Source organism: Leucopleurus acutus, assembly GCF_964270905.1.
Source record: "Leucopleurus acutus genome assembly, chromosome: 2".
Taxonomy (NCBI): domain Eukaryota; kingdom Metazoa; phylum Chordata; class Mammalia; order Artiodactyla; family Delphinidae; genus Leucopleurus; species Leucopleurus acutus.
The window spans coordinates 59,357,787-59,376,653 of NC_139143.1; the positions used below are offsets into that span (position 1 = coordinate 59,357,787).

At 37.8% G+C, this 18,867-nt stretch overlaps 1 protein-coding gene across 2 annotated transcripts in view; it reads right to left on the reverse strand.

The window, feature by feature from the left end:
• RASAL2 (RAS protein activator like 2) overlaps positions 1-18,867 on the reverse strand; it is a gene marked incomplete at both ends in the record, with an annotated part of 376,959 nt that overhangs the window by 178,300 nt on the left and 179,792 nt on the right. For both annotated transcript variants that reach the window (XM_082834329.1, XM_082834328.1), the window contains one exon: positions 9,152-9,279. In XM_082834329.1, the coding sequence (XP_082690455.1) occupies positions 9,152-9,279 (128 nt within the window). The remainder of the gene's footprint in view (positions 1-9,151; positions 9,280-18,867) is intronic.

Genomic DNA, 18,867 nt, shown 5'->3' on the forward strand with positions numbered 1-18,867 from the left:
CAGTTTCCTTGTCCTCACGGTGAGACACAGCCACCCCCCACCTCTGTAGAAGACCCTCCACCACTAGCAGGCAGGCCTCGTTCAGTTTCCTGTGGGGTCACTGCTCCTTCCCCTGCATCCCGATACGCACACTACTTTGTGTGTGCCCTCCAAGAGTGGAGTCTCTGTTTCTCCCAGTCCTGTCAAAGTCCTGCAATCAAATCCCACTAGCTTTCAAAGTCTGATTCTCTAGGAATTCCTCCTCCCATTGCCGGACCCCCAAGTTGGGAAGCCTGACGTGGGGCTCAGAACCTTCACTCCAGTGGGTGGACTTCTATGGTACAAGTGTTCTCCAGTTTGTGAGTCACCCACCCAGCACTTATGGGATTTGATTTTATTGTGATTGCGCCCCTGCTACCACCTCACTGTGGCTTTTCCTTTGTCTTTGGATGTGGGGTATCTTTTTTAGTGAGTTCCAGTGTCTTCCTGTCGATGATTGTTCAGCAATTAGTTGTGATTCTGGTGCTCTTGCAAGAGGGAGTGAGCGCATGTCCTTCTACTCCACCATCTTGAACCAATCTCTGGCTGCTATATATATTTTTTTGGTCTAGTCTTATTTTGTTTGCAATGGGAGGGCTAGTCTTGTACCAGTTACTCCATCACAGCTGGTGTCAAAAGCCTCTTATTCTCTCTTATCCAAACTACTAATACAGTCTCTTCATTGGTGATATTCTGCCCCTTAAATCTATCCTTTATATAGTTTCCAGAATATTTCTAAAATGCAATTATAATCATTTACGGTACACCTCCGTGAGATTCCTCCAATAACAGATCTCTCTCTCGCACTTTACTTATACATGGAATCATAATTAATCATAATTATTCATTTGTGCAACTAATTCCACATAAGTTAACAGCTTAACTTACCAGTCATTCTGAGACTTAAAGGCCTTCAGTTGCTCTCCTTTGCAGTGTTTTTCAAAGAAGTGATGGTATGTTTGTGTGTGCATGTGACAAGGGACTTATCTCTCTGCTTCAACCAGAGCATAATTCTGAGTTTATCTGTTGTACAGGGCTTCTGCATGAGCTTTTCTACAAAAGGCGTTGTTCTGCTAAAAGAGTTTTGAAACTAATATCTTACAGAGCAAGTGCAAGTTCCCTGATATAGTATACCAGGTTTTCCACAATCTGGCCACTGTATAAGTAACCAGCTTTAGACTTTACATAGTAGGAACAACAAATTGCTTGCATTTCCCTAACATATTCCTTATGTTGTAGTTCAGTGCCTTTGCTTAGTTTGTTCTCTCAGACTGAAATATTTTCCCTCACTTTCTTTTCTATTCTATACCTGCAGGGTAAACTCCTAACCATCCTAAGGCTTAGGACAGGCATTGCTTCTTCCAGGAACCTTCCTTTCTATCAGTTCCCTAAGGGAGGTTAAGGTACACCTCCCTGAGGTTCCTCCAATAACAAATCTTTCTCTGGCACTATACTTATACATGGATTCATAATTATTCATTTGTGCAACTAATTCCACATAAGTTAACAGCTTAACTTACCAGTCAATCTCCAAACCTTAAAATAGCTCCAACTCACAAATGAATAAATGAATATTTGATAGGTAGAGATGGGGGGCATTTTAGGCAAAGGAAATAACATAACATCAGCCAAGAAGTTGGTACGCATACTATTTTTTTACTGTATTTGGAACCAGGAGTAGGCCAATTTAGCTAGAGCCTCTTAAGGGGGAGAAGTGGGAGAACACCAAAATATATTATAACCACATGGGAAGGCTTTAATACCAGGCCATGAATAATTCAGGAAGCACTGGGAAACAATTCAAGTTTTTAGATCAGAGGAATAGTAGTCTTGTAATTGGTCTGTCTCCTTCCTACCTTTCCCTCTTCCAATACATCTTACAGATTAATATTCATAACACATAACTTTGATCCCCTTCCTTTCTTAAGCTTCCTTTGGTAATTGCCCATTGTCAATAGCATCTTAATGACAGAGACTACAGTGCTTTAGAAATAAATGGATTTCTTTCTTTTATTCTATCCAGTTTACTTGTGCTATTTATCAAATGCCATTTTAAAATTATTTTTCCTATTCCCACAACTAAATTTGGTACTGGGGAGAGGGGAAAGAACTGTGTCTTATTCTTTGTAACTCCTATCAGTGAATTCACATACAGGGGCACATTATGTATCTGCTGAATAACTTGAAAGTAGTTCTGAATGAAATATGCCATGGGTAGTTTACCCCAGGATAAATAACAATTGATTTTAGCTGTTTGCACAAAGCCTAACTGCTATTTTCATCAATATATCTGAGTGTAAATACTGTTTTCTAAAATCATGAAAAATATTTTAAAATATTTTGAAATTGCATTATTACTACCTTGCTGCCTTTACACTAGCATCAAGCTTTTAAAATTCCAAATACAGAAAGTACAGTCTGACTGAAGAAAAAAGGAGCCACATTTACCATTCTTAATGCCTTGTTATTGCCAAAAGAAAGGAACTCACAAATTCAGCTTTCTTTTGTATTTTTATACTGGCTGCACACTGGGGAGTTCATGATTATCTTCTCTACCATTTCCCTCAACTCCTTAATCTCTAGTTTACTTGGTCTTATCTCTTGCAAGCAAAATGGAATTCAAATGGCCTCCTACGTCCTCTTTGAACGGGTTGGTGCCAAGCCAGCTGGGGCCTATCCTGGCATCCTGACAGGGAAGTAAATTCATAACACATAAGCAATGTCTATTTGGCACAATTTGCATGAAGCAATTTACTGAATCAGTGAATCATTTCTCAAGGTGATACTCCTGGCACCTCTTTCAGCATTCCGTCCAGATCTACTCTTCTGTTACATTCCCATTTTGGTAATTAGTATACTTAACACTCTTCCCATGTACATTGCCCAAGCAACCTTTTTCCCATTTCTGACAGGAAACATGCAGAGTTAACGGAGAGCATTAAAAGATCCCACACAGTGAATACATGAGTGATACTAGACTAATATAATCCTCCCACATTCCAACACTGCCTGGCTAAGGATTCAGTTTAAACCCTTACAGAACCCTCTTAATTGATCTTATTAATACAGCAATAAACACCCCTGTGATTCGCTGATTAAGGTTTAAAACAGCTTTTTAAGATAATTTTAGCAGGAAATTCCTTAAACTCCTTGTTTCAAGGAATTCTAAGTTGTTCAACGCAAAACTCCAAAGATAAGAGTTATATTCTTCATGATAGTGTGGGTGGAAGGTAAAAAGAGTGACAGCATATTCTGGTCCTTCCACCAAAAAAAAAAAAAAAAAAAGTATTTCTAAACTTTTCCTATCATAAAATTAACAGAATATTAAATAAAATTCAAGTAGCAGGTGTAACAATGCCTTAACATTTTCTTATCCTAGAGGTTTAATCCAGTTTCTCCAACTTATAGTGGTAGAACATACCCGTCTTAGGGCATTAAACTGTTTGCGTAAACTTGTCATCCCTTACCTGGTCTATTGCAATAACGTAACTCATCTACTTCCTTCCAATCCCTTTCACTCAATTTTCCACGTGATCAACAGAGTTACTTTTCTAAGAAGCAAATGTGATGATGTCATTGCCCTGTTAAATACCTTTCCATGGTCCAAATCATTTCTAGAATAAAGTCCAAATTCCTTAGCATGGCCTTCAAGGCACTTTATTATTCGGCTCTTGCCAGCTATCATTTTTCCTCTTGCAAATTATATTCCAAGAATTCTGAACATTTTGCAGGTTGCCAAAGAGATATAAGATGTTTCTTGACTTTGTATCTTTATATATACGTGGAATATCCTTCCCTTCTTTTCCTCCAAGTGAGCTTCTATTTGTCCCTAAAGACATGGCTTAATCACAAATTTATCTGTAGATAGTTTTTTGGCATTCTCTACTTTAAACAATAACCCACCCCAGGCAATATCTTAGTTAATCTTTCCCTTGTGGTAATGTAATAATCTTTTTAAAAAAATTGTATTGAGGTTAAATTCACGTAACATAAAATTAACCACTGTAAAGTGAATACTTCAGTGACATTTAGTACATTCATGATGTTGTGCAACCACCACCTCTGTATCTAGTTCTAAACAGTTTTAACTTTTAATTTACCTCAGTGTGTTCCCAACAAACTGCATCTTTGCAACCACAATACTTTACACATAACGGATGCTCAATAAATAAAGATGGAATTTCATATTCAACAATGGAAAAGCATCTTATGGATTATTTTTCCCCTCTTTTATTATCCAGTCTTAGAAAAAATATGTAATTACACCTCTTGTTGTGGGAAGACTTATCACATAAAAAAGAAAAGATAGAAGGTTAGTCTCCTCTCAAACTTAAATTTAAAAAATGGATATTCAGGAATCAAAGTTTATAATTTGGCTTTTTCAAAATTTATTCAACAAATATTTGTTAGAATTTACTTATGTGTCAGGAACTGTTCTAAGCACTGAGGGATATAGCACTGAAAACAACAGATAAAATCCTCCCTGCCCTAAAAGCTTATATAAGAGAAAAGAGACAATAAACATAATAAATAAATTATATAGCATTTTAGAAGGTGGTAAATGCTATAGGGGAAAAAAAAATACAGCCAGGTAATTAGACTGGAAGTTCTGAATGGAGATACATGGAGGGGTTGCAATTTTGAATAAGTTGGTCAGAGTAGGGCTTATTGAGCAGGTGATATGCAACCAAAGAGTTGAAGGAGGTGAGAAAGTGAGTCCTGCAAATATCTGAGGGAAAAGCCAAGGCTAAGGTCTTGAGGCAAGAACATGCCTGATGTGCTTAAAACAGTGACAAAGCCATATCCAAGTAGAGGTGTATAATGGACAGATGGATATATGAGTCTGGAGAAGAGAGATGTGTAGGCTTAAGATAAAAAATTAAGATCATCAGCTTTAGAGGGTATTTGAAGTCATAAGATTGGATGAGATTCCTAAAGAAGTGAGGTCCACGGACTGAACTCTGTAGCACTCCCCTGTTGAGATTTGGAGAGTAGAAGAGAAATCTGCAAAGATGACTCAGAAGGAACTGCCAGAGAGACAGGAAGAAAACTAAGACAGCACAGTGTCATGGACGCCAAGTGAAGAAAGTGGTTCTAGGAGGAGGAATGAGTGATCAACTGCATTAAATTCCACTAACAGATTAAGTAAGACAAGAAGTGAGAACTGACCACTGAATTTAGCAATGTGGAGGTCACCAGTGAGCTTAACAAGAGCAATTTTCACAAGGTAATATAGGTCAGAGTATGAATGAAGTAGGTTTAAGAGAGAATGAGAGGAGAAGAATTAGAGACAGTGAGTTTAGAAGTTTCCAGAATTTTTGCTGGTAAGGGAAGCAAAGAAAGGGGTGGTAACTGGCGGTAGAAGTGAGATTAATGCAGGCTCATTTTTTCTTTTAAGATGGGAGAAATAATAGCATGCTGATGGGAACGATCTAGTAGAGAGCAGAGAGCTGAAGATGGAAAAGAGGTAAGGGAGAACTGCTATTGATACATCCTTGAATAGGCAAGAATGGGCACAAGGGGAGGGGCTGACAGTTGGACTGTAGGCAATCAAACCACAGTGAAAAGAGGGAAATCAGAGTATAAGGAAATAGTTGCTGGTGGATGGGTAGACATGGTAAAAGAGTTCTCTTTTGAGTGGCTGAATTTTCTCAGTGAAATAAGCAGCAAAGTAATCAGCTATAAGTGAGGGTAATAGACAAGGAATTATAATGGAAGAGGAAGCATGAAAAAATCATCTTAGAAATCATCCTGGATTGTGCTACTCCAAGGTCCTGTGCTGTTCTGCAAACTGTTAATGGTCCACAATAAACAATTTAGCAACACAGAAATTGAGAATTGTGCCTGGTGTGATCAGTGGATTCATCTCATTGTACAGCACACTCTCCATGAACATGTACAATTTTTGTAATTCTACTCCTTATTTTCCTATGTATGATTATTATTGAACTGTAATTTCATTTTTGTTCAATCTCATAAAAAATTTGGACTTAGATTTTTGTCTTTTTAAAACTTCATTTTTCTTCACAATTCATATTATTGTATTTTATTGTCCATGATGAGGTAGGGAAAAACTTGGTCCTTTACCACGCATAGACTGAGAAGCACTAGTCCAATAGAGTTGGAAAGCAACTGGACTAGGAAATGTTTTGTGATTGCCAAGCAGCATTAGAGGCTCACATGAGATTTGTAAACATTAGTTTAAAGACTGTCAGCAGGGTGGAGTGATTTTCTCCAGACACATTATGCTGCATGGAAGCAGGGCAGGATAGATGAGGAGCAGGATTTAACTGACCTATCACATTGCCAAGCGAGTATGATGATGCAAAAAAGGGCAAGGAAATAGCATGCAAAGATGAAAATGACTGACCATGGAATTCAAGCTGGGAGAAGAGGGAAGAGAGGGTATCAGAGGTATGAGGGGCAGAAAAGGTGACAAGATCAATGGCCCATAGGTCCCAAAGGATTGAAAAATTGTTGGAAAAAGGGATGAGCTAGAAAGATATGAGGTCAGACAGTAAGATGCACACAATTGAGAATATTGAGAAGTTGTAGCAATGAGGCAGGGTAGAGGAAGAGATTCTTGGAGGAGAGGAGTTCAAGGAACTTAGAGTCAGTGTGTTGAAAGAATCATCTCTGCAGATATTGGAATCATCACAAGTTAAGGCTGGAGTAGTGCTGGAAATAATGATAATGAGCCAGAAGCTAAAATCAACAAGAAATGACGGGGGCCAGGGGTGGGGCTGGAAGATGACTACAACATGGGACTCAGAGTCTGGGCTTTATAGGGAAAATGAGGGAGAAGAGACAGGAAGCAGCCATGAAAGGAGAAGGATGCCTACTATAGGCAGCATGGTATGAAGGCTGTGGGAAAAAAACAGCCATCACTTGACAGGACTTCACAGATGACAGTGTCCTCAGGAAAGTTACAGGTTCTCACGAGACCAAGAAGTTAAGGAACTGCTTCAGAAAAGAGGTGGAAGAAACAGCTGATTTGGTTGATGATGGACTGTGAGTTGCAGAGGGCAAAGGGTTTCAAAAGGTGGGAAAGGAGAAAAGAGGATATACAGAGCGATATGTAGACGAGAAAATGAGGGGTTCCCCAGGTGTCTAGGGTTAATCTTGATGGCTGGCATAAAAAGCGATAAAGTACATAAGAAATTGTTTTAGAAATCATTCATCATGGACAGTTATTTTATGGGACTAAAGGGAGCCCAAGCCTGGATTACTCAATTGATCAGTATTATTTAATCCATGCATTATATCTTGGTTCTAGATAAGGAATGCTCTTGACCTTATGCTATCTATCTTTAGGCTATTTAATTTCTTACATTACTAATTGAATAAAATGTAGGTAAGGGCAAAAAGATGGCAGATGATATGTTCATATCACTCCTTATTAACAGCTCTGATAAAAGACTGCTGACAGAGTCGATTGGTTTAAATGCACATGTTAAATTATCTGTCTATTCAAATTGGATAATTAGAAATATTCTACACTAATATTCACTCTACCAATTTTTATTATGTATCTACTTAATAGAAACAAAGCAACATGTACTATACTGTTCCAGAAAGGGCTCACCTTTATTGAATTATTTTAATAAAATTAAGTTTAATTATATTACAATACTGGAAAAGGGTCATGGGTAGGGAGATGGTAACAAAAGTAAGGGACATTTTTCAATGGTTGGAGAAAAAGAATAACCAAGTTCATAGAGGGCACATTAGCCAGGTCCTTGCAAGTAAGAATTGCCTATGAAAATAAAAGAAGCAACTGAAATTGCTTTATTGCTATGACCTTGCCTTTACGATGTTAAAGAATGGTAAGTAAGAGAAGAGATGCAAAAGAAAAGGGACAGAGGGGGAGGAGAGAGAGAAGAGAAAAGGGAGGTAGAGATCCACAGACTAGAATTAAGAAATGTGTTTTCTGCGCACTGCTTCCTCTGAACTAACTTTTCCAGAGGGATGGCTTATGAAATTGATATTCTACCTACAGTTTTCTAGTTATTTATATATATTTTTGGCAATTAATCTTTCTCCTTCATCGAATGAGATCTCTTCTTCTCCTTCCCTCCCATTATCCCTCTTCTTGTCAAGATCATACTAATTTTTTTATGTTGTGGAGTAGGATGGTTTTTTGGCCTTACCAAGTCAACTATCCAATACATCACCAATAAGCAAATGAATTATTTGGATGTGGAAGGATTTGTACACTGTAATAGTTTGAGGAGTAAAGTAGTAATAGTATATGATAAGTTCAAGGGTTTTTTCACTTAGAGGGACAGAAAGTTTACCTAGAACTAGATGTCTGTAATAATTACATTCTGTCTGCCTCTCCAGATCTACTCTCTGCCCTTCTCTCCCTTGCTGTGCTTCAGGAAACAAATCTCTACAGAACACATCAAAAGCAATCTTTTCCTTTGGCTTCAAGTTAGGTTTGGCCAGTAGGTAACACTGGCAAGAAATCAGAAAGCAGGAAAGAGACCTGGTGTGTCTGTTCTCCCTTGCTTCCTCCCTGCTGGCCATTTTTGTTTTGGTAGAGGCTGTGTTCTTTTGTGTATAGCCATAGCAACTGTTATGCAGTCCTTTCATGCAACTACAGTTCTCTGGGTTCCAGAAACATTGCTCCCTTCCCTTGCCCTGAAGGTCTAGGGTGACAACTGCTTTCTGCTGTTGCCAGTTCATGGGTACTTTATCCCCCTCTGATGGGTCCCCTATGCTGCCCATGACTCTGTATAGTCCCTTCATTAAACTGCTTTCAATTAATCTGCTGACTATGCTATTTGTTACTTCCGAGGAGCTAGACTGATATAATTTCCAATAGCCTCTCTGGACCACTTTCAGGGCCAGGTCTACACAATCCAACCCATCTCATTCCAAATTACTCAACTCAATATCTCTTTCACTATTCCTTAGTGAAAATCCAGCCCTGTTTTGTTGACGTCACGCCTTTGCGGCAATAACGTATCATCATGATGACATCAGCAGTCCCTTAGACCCACTTAGAGTGTGTCCTTCATAAAGTCTCCATTTTCATAAATGCAACTCATCAAGATGCAAATAAAAACTAGATTATTTCAGGAATTTGGTCAGAAAAGGGAAGTAGCTTTCCTCGTAATATCCACCTCACCTCCTTTTCCTTGTTGAGCAACACCAGCTGGCTGTCTGTAAGGATGCAGTACTTCCGCTCCCATGTTGTTGTGTCGGTGTAGGGTGACTGGCCACAAGACAGACGATGGGTAGGTGGCCCTTTCACATCTGTGTGACAAACACAAAAAACAAAAGTGACAAATCATTGCCATGTTTGGTAAACTTGTAGTTCAAATGTAAGATTCTTCAAAATCAAAGTAAGGAGGTCTAAACATAAATCTAAATGGTAAACTGAAAACTTAAATTCCTCTGAAGAAAATAAAAAGTTATATACAGAGGGAAAATTTTGCCCCATAGTCCGCAGAAAAGAGGGCTGAGACACTAGGAAGAATTGTTAGTACAAACTTGACATAGTAATCACCACTGTGCATGCACTAAAATAATGGGAGGTCACTTCAGAGCAAAACTAGTATCATTCAAAAGAAAGAGGTGGGCGTGACTCAGAGACAAGAACAAAAGATAGACAATCTTTAGGAAGAAGATGATATTGCATGTACACTCAAGAGTGCTGCTGATCCAGTACTGAAGGAGTGAGTTATTGGCAGCCTATGTCTTCAAAATAACTTTATTTCTAGTCAGTTGTAAGATTTAGAAATGGTTAAACTACAGCATCATATTACCACTAGAGGCCAGTAAGATCTTAAAAACATAGAAGGCAGTTTCCTCAAGGAAAGATCTAAACATATTACCATCATGTCTCTTAAAGGTGGAGGCACACAATATCAAAGTTAAATGTTTCAACTCTTCTAAACGTCTCATTTCCTGTTACTTTAGTTTTTTTTCTTTTATTAAGGTATAATTGATGTGTAACATTATACTAGTTTCAAGTGTACAATGTAATGATTCAATATTTGTATACACTGCAAAATAATGACCCCAATAAGTCTAATTACCATCTGTCACCATAAAAAGTTACAAAAAAAATTTTTTTTCTTCTGATGAGAACTTTCTAAGATTTATTCTCTTGGTAACTTTCAAATATACACCACAATATTATAATCACCATGCTACAGTTGACATCCCCATGACTTGTAAGTGGAAATTTGTACCTCTTAAAACCTTTCACCCCCTCACCCACCACCCCTTCCTCTTGGAAATCACCATTCTGTTCTCTGAATCTCTGAGTTTTGTTTTGTTTGTTTGTTTTGGTTTTTAGATTCCACATATAAGTGAGGTCATACAGTATTAGTTTTCCTCTGTCTGACTTATTTCATTTAGCATAATACCCTCAAGGTCCATCCATGTTGTCGTAAATGACAAGATTTCATTTCTTTCAATGGCTGAGTAGTATTCTATTTATCCACCAATGGACACTTAGGTTGTTTCCATATCTTGGCTACTGTATGTATCTTTTCCAATTAGTGTTTTCATGTTCTTTGGATAACACCCAGAAATGAAATTGTTGGATTGAATGGTAGTTCCATTTTAATTTTTTGAGGAACCTCTATACTGTTTTCCATAGTGGCTGCACCAATTTACATTCCCACCAGCAGTGCACGAGGCTTCCCTTTTCTCTACATCCTTGCCAACACTTGCTATTTCTTGTCTTTTGATAATAGCCATTCTAACAGGTGTGAGTGATATCTCATTGTGGTTTTGATTTGCATTTCCCTGATGATTAGGGAAGTTCAACACCTTATATACTTGTTGTCCATCTATATGTTTTCTTTGGAAAAATGTCTATTCAGATCCTCTGCCCATTTTTTAATCAGACTGTTTTGGGTGTTTGTTTGTTTTGCTGAGTTGTATGAGTTCTTCATATATTTTGGATATTAACTCCTTATCAGATATATGATTTGCAAATATTTTCTCCAGTTCAGAAGGCTGCCATTTCATTGATGGTTTCCTTTGCTGTACAGAAGCTTTTTAGTTTGATATAGTCCTACTTGTTTATTTTTGCTTTTTTTACCTTTGCTTTAGGGGTCAGATCCAAAAAAATCACTTAAAAACTCTTTAATATGATCTGTTTGTTCATTTGGCCTGTTGAAAAACTTGGAACGTAATTTAACCATAAGTACACATTAGATCCATTGAGTAAGCCTTTTATGACAGTTCAGTATATATTAAAAGTTCTTTATGGGGCTTCCCTGGTGGCGCAGTGGTTGAGAGTCCGCCTGCCGATGCAGGGGGCGCGGGTTCGTGCCCCGGTCCGGGAGGATCCCACATGCTGTGGAGCAGCTGGGCCCGTGAGCCATGGCCGCTGGGCCTGCGCGTCCAGAGCCTGTGCTCCACAACGGGAGAGGCCACAACAGTGAGAGGCCCGCGTACCGCCAAAAAAAAAAGTTCTTTAGCCATGAAGGACTAATTCCTCTCAGGAATATACTGCAGGAAACAGTAAAATACATTACTTATTACTATTAATTATTACACTAGAGGAGCACCTCAAACTGAAGAAATTAGAAAACAAACACCCATGAGTGCAGGAGAGTTGTAATAATAAATAAGCACATTTTACCTATTAGGTGAGAATCTTCATTACTATTACTTTCTAAGGACTTTGAGTCTTTTTATCACAGGATGATAGGTATTCCTGGTATTGACTGACTTCAAGGAAATTCAAATGATTTCCTAGATGTTTTTATGCTATAATTATTCAAATATGCATACCTATAGCTGGAGATCTGTAGAAAGTAAAGAAGTTAGTACTTAGGGCATTAGGTATATGTCTCTTTTCTTGCATCCCCTTATGTGCCCAAGATTATCTTCAGTGCTCCTTCTGGCTTAACTTCTTTGCTCTCTAAAAGTCTATTTAACTTGTTGCTCTGCACGCTTGGGGAACTTATCAACTACCCTCCAAAATAACTCAAAATTCAAGAACTAATAACATTACCAGGGCTTGGCTTGACATGTTACTAATTCTTAGAAGTTCACTGTTTTTCCTTTTTCCCCTTGTTTTTCCACTTCTATCTCCTCTGAACCTCGCACAACCAGTACATGCTGCATCGATAGCTTTTCCATTCTACGCCAACTCTCTCATCACGCGGGCCTCTCACTGTTGCGGCCTCTCCCGTTGCGGAGCACAGGCTCCGGACGCGCAGGCTCAGCGGCCATGGCTCACGGGCCCAGCCGCTCCGCGGCATGTGGGATCTTTCCAGACCAGGTCATGAACCCGTGTCCCCTGCATCGGCAGGCGGACTCCCAACCACTGTGCCACCAGGGAAGCCCCCTTAACTCTTTTATTTCAAGCATTTAAATTAATTTAAAGTTTTCTTTATATGTCAAATTTTCCTAAAATTATCACAAAAAGCTTTAAAGGAACTGACTCAATCATTTTTGACACAGATAAAAGATTCTTGCCTGAACTTAAAAGCCATGTCAAAGCTGATTTTCTTCACATGATTTGGATAAACAAATGGGTTAGATTTTTACCACAGTGTAGGCCTATTTTTAGAGTCGAATACCAAGACCACTTCAACAGAGAGGGATGCACCTACTTTATGTAGAAATGTGGTGGTTTTGTGGCCTAGACAAGTTTTCATTCAAATGACTAACCTTCTTATGTAAGTTGGCCGTGGGTGACCTAAACTGCCCCCTGCAATTTAATCTGAATAGTAATCTTATGATCCACACTGAGCAAGAAGACATTGACAGACTCTGTCCATAAAATTAGAATATAGGAAACTGTATTACAGGAGGAAACCCAGTTTTCCTGACAAAATATAAATCTGCATCAGCATTGAATTTAAGAAAACCTAAATTATCTTCCCTGTGTCATCCTGAGTTAATTCTCTTACAGTCTCCCTTAATGCTCTCCCCTTCTCCAACTGCAGCTTTGTTCCTAGTTTCTTCATGGTATTGTGAAACGAGACAATGTCTCATAAAGCATATTGGGGACCCCAAATTACTCCTCTCCAAGGCTAAAGGTAGAATGAAATAGGGAGCAATACTTCTATATTTTACATTTTTCTGTCAGTCTAAATTATGAGGTTGATTAGCCACATTATAAATTTTATAGTTTCACATTTTTTTCTACTCTCTATTATCCATATTTTGATCATTTTATAAGAGTGCATAAAAGGAAGAAAACAAGAAAGAAGTTAGAATAAGTAGGATTTTTTTGGTTCTTTTTAGCATTTCTGGATTAAGGTTTGAAGGGCACTTTAAGTAACAATTTAAATAATTTTTTTAAACCTATAAATTTAATTTATTCATTCTATCTTGTCCTCATTTCCATGGCTAAATGAAGGTTTAATAGTACACTTGTAAAGCCTGTTTACTGAGACTATATTAACAGGACAAACTCAGATTATTGCCGTATTTCACTTTACCAATTCTACCAGTCCTCCCCTCCCTCCCTCCTTTCCTCCCTCCCACCCTCTTTCTCTCCTACTCTGGTGACACACTTCTAATTTCTGACTTGCAATTACATTTAGTATCTAAAATTCACTACAGAATATGATAACTACCTTAGAATTACAAATAAGAATCTTAATAGCAAAACTGGAAAAAAATTTTATATTTGCGCTGTCCCATTCCTATAAGGATACTAAGGATATTGGATGCTGGCCTTATTACAAAAATTGAATAATTTTAGAAACATTAAAAAGAATCAGCGGTTACTCAATGAATCCCATTGGAGAGTGCTTCTTTGAGACTGGATATTACCATGTAGACTAGTAATTATCAAAATTTTTTGATCTCATGATCCCTTTAGACTTCTAAAATTGAGATTTTGTTTCTCTTTGTTTTCAAAGAGATTTTGTTTATGTGGGTTATATTTATCAATATTTACCATACTAGAAATTAAAACTGAGAAATTTTTAAAATATTTACTCATTTAACAACAATAACAAACCTACTGCATGTTAACATAAATAACACATTTTTGATGAAATGCAACTATTTTCCAAACAAAACAAAATAATTAGTGAGAGGAGTGACACTGAAGTTTTGCAAATCTCTTTAAAATCTGGCTGAATAGAAGACAGCTGGGTTCTTGTATCTGTTTCAACTTTTAATCTCTTGCTTTATGTTGTTTTGGTTGAAGTATAAGTAGAAAATCTAGACTCACACAGATATATAGTTGGAAAAGGGAAGAGTATTTTTTTTTTTAATTTATTTAGTTTTGGCTGTGTTGGGTCTTCGTTTCTGTGCATGGGCTTTCTCTAGTTGCGGTGAGCAGGGGCCACTCTTCATCGCGGTACGCGGGCCTCCCACTGTCGCGGCCTCTCTTGTTGTGGAGCAGAAGCTCCAGACGTGCAGGTTCAGTAGTTGTGGCTCACGGGCCTAGTTGCTCCGCGGCATGTGGGATCTTCCCAGACCAGGGCTCGAACCCGTGTCTCCTGCATTGGCAGGCAGATTCTCAACCACTGCGCCACCAGGGAAGCCCAGGAAAGAGTATTTTAATAGCATTTTCAGGTAACTGTGTCTCACCTTTTCGTTTTTTTTTTTTTTTTAACATCTTTATTGGGGTATAATTGCTTTACAATGGTGTGTTAGTTTCTGCTTTATAACAAAGTGAATCAGTCATACATAAACATATGTTCCCATATGTCTTCCCTGTTGCGTCTCCCTCCCTCCCACCCTCCCTATCCCACCCCTCCAGGCTGTCACAAAGCACCAAGCCAATATCCCTGTGCCATGCGGCTGCTTCCCACTAGCTATCTACCTTACTACGTTTGTTAGTGTGTATATGCCCATGACTCTCTCTCGCCCTGTCACAGCTCACCCTTCCCCCTCCCCATAACCTCAAGTCTGTTCTCTAGGAGGTCTGCTGTCTCACCTTTTCTAATACTATAACAAAAACTGGCAAGCAGTTGCTCCTTAAAAGTAAGTAAATTGTGGAATTTGACACCACTTCAATAAACTTTTCATACTCTGTTAAGTTAAAAATCATTGGTCTACCTTGCCCTTTGAATGGATCTTTTTACCCATATGCATGACTTTGGGGCACTCTGCACTGATCATATAGGAAAAAACGGTTCACTTAGTTTTGCAGATCTTCCAAACATTGACACTTTTCATTACATAATATCAAAAAATCACACTCATTAATCTTCAGAAAGTCTTGGTCATCAGAAAAGTCTATAAGTACTGGGAAGCTGTCAAGCTCCATGTGGCAGATTCAAGTTTTCCAAAATACTGATCTTTGTTTTGGATCTTAAATTTTATCATCGTCAATAAATACTGTTGTTTTTTTCCCCTTAAGAGACAGGTTTGTGTCTTTTTTTTCCAGAAAATGGATCACTTGTGGCTAGTCAGGAAATCCCCTATGCTCACCATCACCCTTTTTAAGAGAATAGAAGACAAGCAGGAGATAACATATGACTCTTCTTTCTGGTGAATTATTTCCTTTAGCCTAAGGTTTGCAAACAGCTCTTCTGCTGCCTTACTCTCAGTCTCAGCAGCACCAGGGGCTAAGCACAGGGGTTATTCTAACTCTGCTCCATCACACTTAACTGAAAACAACGTAATAAGTTCCTTAAAGGCATGACTGACTTAATATTCTTTATCAACTATTCCTTGATAAAGGTAACACTTTTCTTTGCAGAAGAACTAATTTTAGTTTGGGAAGCCATTCCTATGATGGTTCCACCTTGCTTCTCCCTTCCACATCACTAGTACACAGTTTGCATTGCACCTTATCACTTGTGCCATGCAACAGCAGGCAGAGCAGATCATTTCGTTTTCCTTCACTTTTTAGATACGCATTAGAAGAAATAAGTCCCATAACTGCCACATTGGGCCAAGCACAGCTAAAGCAACTATATGGCTTGGGTAACTGAATGGAATGTTATGAATGATGCCATGTTAAGATGACAAATGGCAGTCAATCACAGCTTGCTCTTCAATCCTAATAGACAACTCACATCTACAGTTAATACTCTTATCTAAACAGAAAATACTCAAAATAAAATAATTCATTTATATACTCATCCTTAGAAGGAAAAAAAGGGGGTCTATTGCAAGTTTTCTTAAACAGTCAAGCACTGTGCAAATATAAGAAAAGTGTAAGAAAATATAAGTCTGCCACTTAAAACATAACCATGGTGTTGTATAAATGACCAAAACTCAAGATCCTTTTTGTAGCTCATGTTCCTGTTACTGGTAGAAAAACAAACTATACTAAGAATTAATCTCAAACACTATGTAATACTCAATCTTCTTGTTATATTTAGTACCTCTTCCTATATTAATATACCCCCCATGCCTGCCTCTTTTTTAATTGAATCTCATCACTTTCCTTTAGGGGCAGCTGCTGTGGGGAAAGAAGTAGAGCTTTTAAAAGAATGTGATTCTTAGAGGAGAAAGGGAAAAAAAAGTAAATAGCTTACCACTATTGAGAGATCAGTTTCTAGGGTTTTCACAATTGGTTATACTGCCAATACTGTGTCATTATCTCACTATAGCGGAGTAGAAGAAGGCAGACTGCATTAAAAAATAAAACTTATCAAGAGTTTGGCAGCATTAAAAAATTTTTTAATAGCTCTACCTCTCTCCACAGTATCAAATGGAATAGAACACAGACCTAAATTTGCATCTTTTCTGAATTGTGACCTGTTTGAACCACAAATCACTGAGCTTACAGTGAAAATTATCAAGGAGATAATATGTGCAGGCTTCTCTAAAGAATCCTATCAGTCACTCAATGCTAAGTCACCAAGCCAATTCAGTCAGCTAGGTCCTGACACAACTCAGCTGACTTACATGAGAGGTGAAAAACCTTTCCTGTTATCAAAAAACCAATGACCTCAAATGAGTAAGGGGAAACAAACAACTAAAATATGAGACTATAAAGCAGTAAAAGGAAGCATTTCGCATTTTCTCTTCAATACAATCAACACAAATAGAACGTACATCCCTCCTATCTAAATCTAGTCCATTTCTGAAAATGTGCTGGATGGCAAATTTTCACATAACGGAGACTATATTCTGATTTTAAGTGGAAAAAGAATAATTCAGTTCAAGCCCATCTAAAACTCCCAATTAATTTCCCCCAATATTAAGTATTCTTAAGCCCCCCTATACAATCCACCAAAAATTTCTAAATTAAAACTAAACTTATAAAATCATTTAATATTTAATAAACTTGTTAGTGAATACATTTGCACATATATACGGTATTGGATACAAGTTACATCTTCCTTTTTTACTGCAAACGTGTTCTATAATGTAAAGAAACAATTATCTGTTAAAGATGCATAATGAATGCAAAGAGCACAACAAAATAAAATTAACTATGAGTTTTCAAAAACTAACACCACTTTCATAATTTTATTTTTTCTCACAAATAGGTAAAAATCATATGTATAATACATCGGAACATGTGCACAGCCAAGTTTATATCTTTTAACTTTTTGTCTTTTGTCTCTCAGCCTTTATCATTTCCTAACATAAGAGCTTTTCTAATCCTCCTAGGCTCACCTACTTTTCACAGGCTTTTCCATTATCTTAAAAGATAATTGGAGCTTCCCTGGTGGCACAGTGATTAAGAATCCGCCTGACAATACAGGGGACACGGGTTCGGGCCCTGGTCCAGGAAGATCCCACATGCCACAGAGCAACTAAACCCATGCGCCACAACTACTGAGCCTGCGCTCTAGAGCCCGCGAGCCACAACTACTGAAGACCGTATGCCACGACTACTGAAGCCTGCGTGCCTAGAGCCCGTGCTCCGCAACAAGAGAAGCCACCACAATGAGAAGCATGCACTTCGCAACAAAGAGTAGCCCCCGCTCACTGCACCTAGAGAAAGCCTGTGCGCAGCAACAAAGACCCAACGCAGCCAAAAATAAATAAATTTTTTAATTTAAATAAATAAAGATATTTTTAAAAAAAGATAATTTAGATTGCATGAAACCTTTAAACAACATTATCACGAAACACAATCCTGTTGTGAAAACAACGGATTCACGGACAATAGTCTACTCCATATTCTCTCACTCAGATTAACGTGCAACTTAATGTTTTTGGCCGGAACATACATGCAAGTTTCTTTCAATGATATTTCAATGTGAATAGTCAATTTTAAGTTAAAAGTTTCCAAGAGATCATAGCAAATATTTAAATGGTGAGAGTTCAGATATCGAGGGATACATTTCACATTATAGACAGTAAAGAGAAAAAAATGAATATAGGGAAGCAAATAATGATGAGAATCAAGTGGGAGAAGAAATTTAAAAAATAAAGGTCAACAGGATAAGAAATGCATAGAAGAGGAAGAAGGAGACCCTTTGGGAAACAAATCAGAGTTGAAAGATCTTGAAGGTCAGTAAATCACACTTCCTCAATTCATAGATTAATAAAATGAGGCTCAGAGACATAAAATTACTTGTTCAAAGTGACACATCTAGCACAGTTATCTTAGAATTTAGTCTGATATATAAACTAGGATTTTTTCTAGCATATCATAAAGCTTCTCCTTGTTTTTTTGTTTCATTTGGTTTTGGTTGTAATTCAGTAAGTATTTACGCACTGTGTGTAAAGCACTGTACTCAATGCTGGGGATCTAACAGTGAACAAGACAGACCAAGCCACTGAACTTATGGAATTTAAATTTAGTTGAGGGGTCAAATACTGTACAATTAGCATACGATTAAATAATTATGATACACACTATAAAGAAGCAGTATAGGGTGCTGTGGGAGCACAGAATGAGAGCTATGGAATTAGTCTGGGGTATTATTGCAGCTGGGAGCATGGTTACTGGTGTGTCAGTATGGAAAGGACTATAAGTATTAGCATTTCAGACAAATG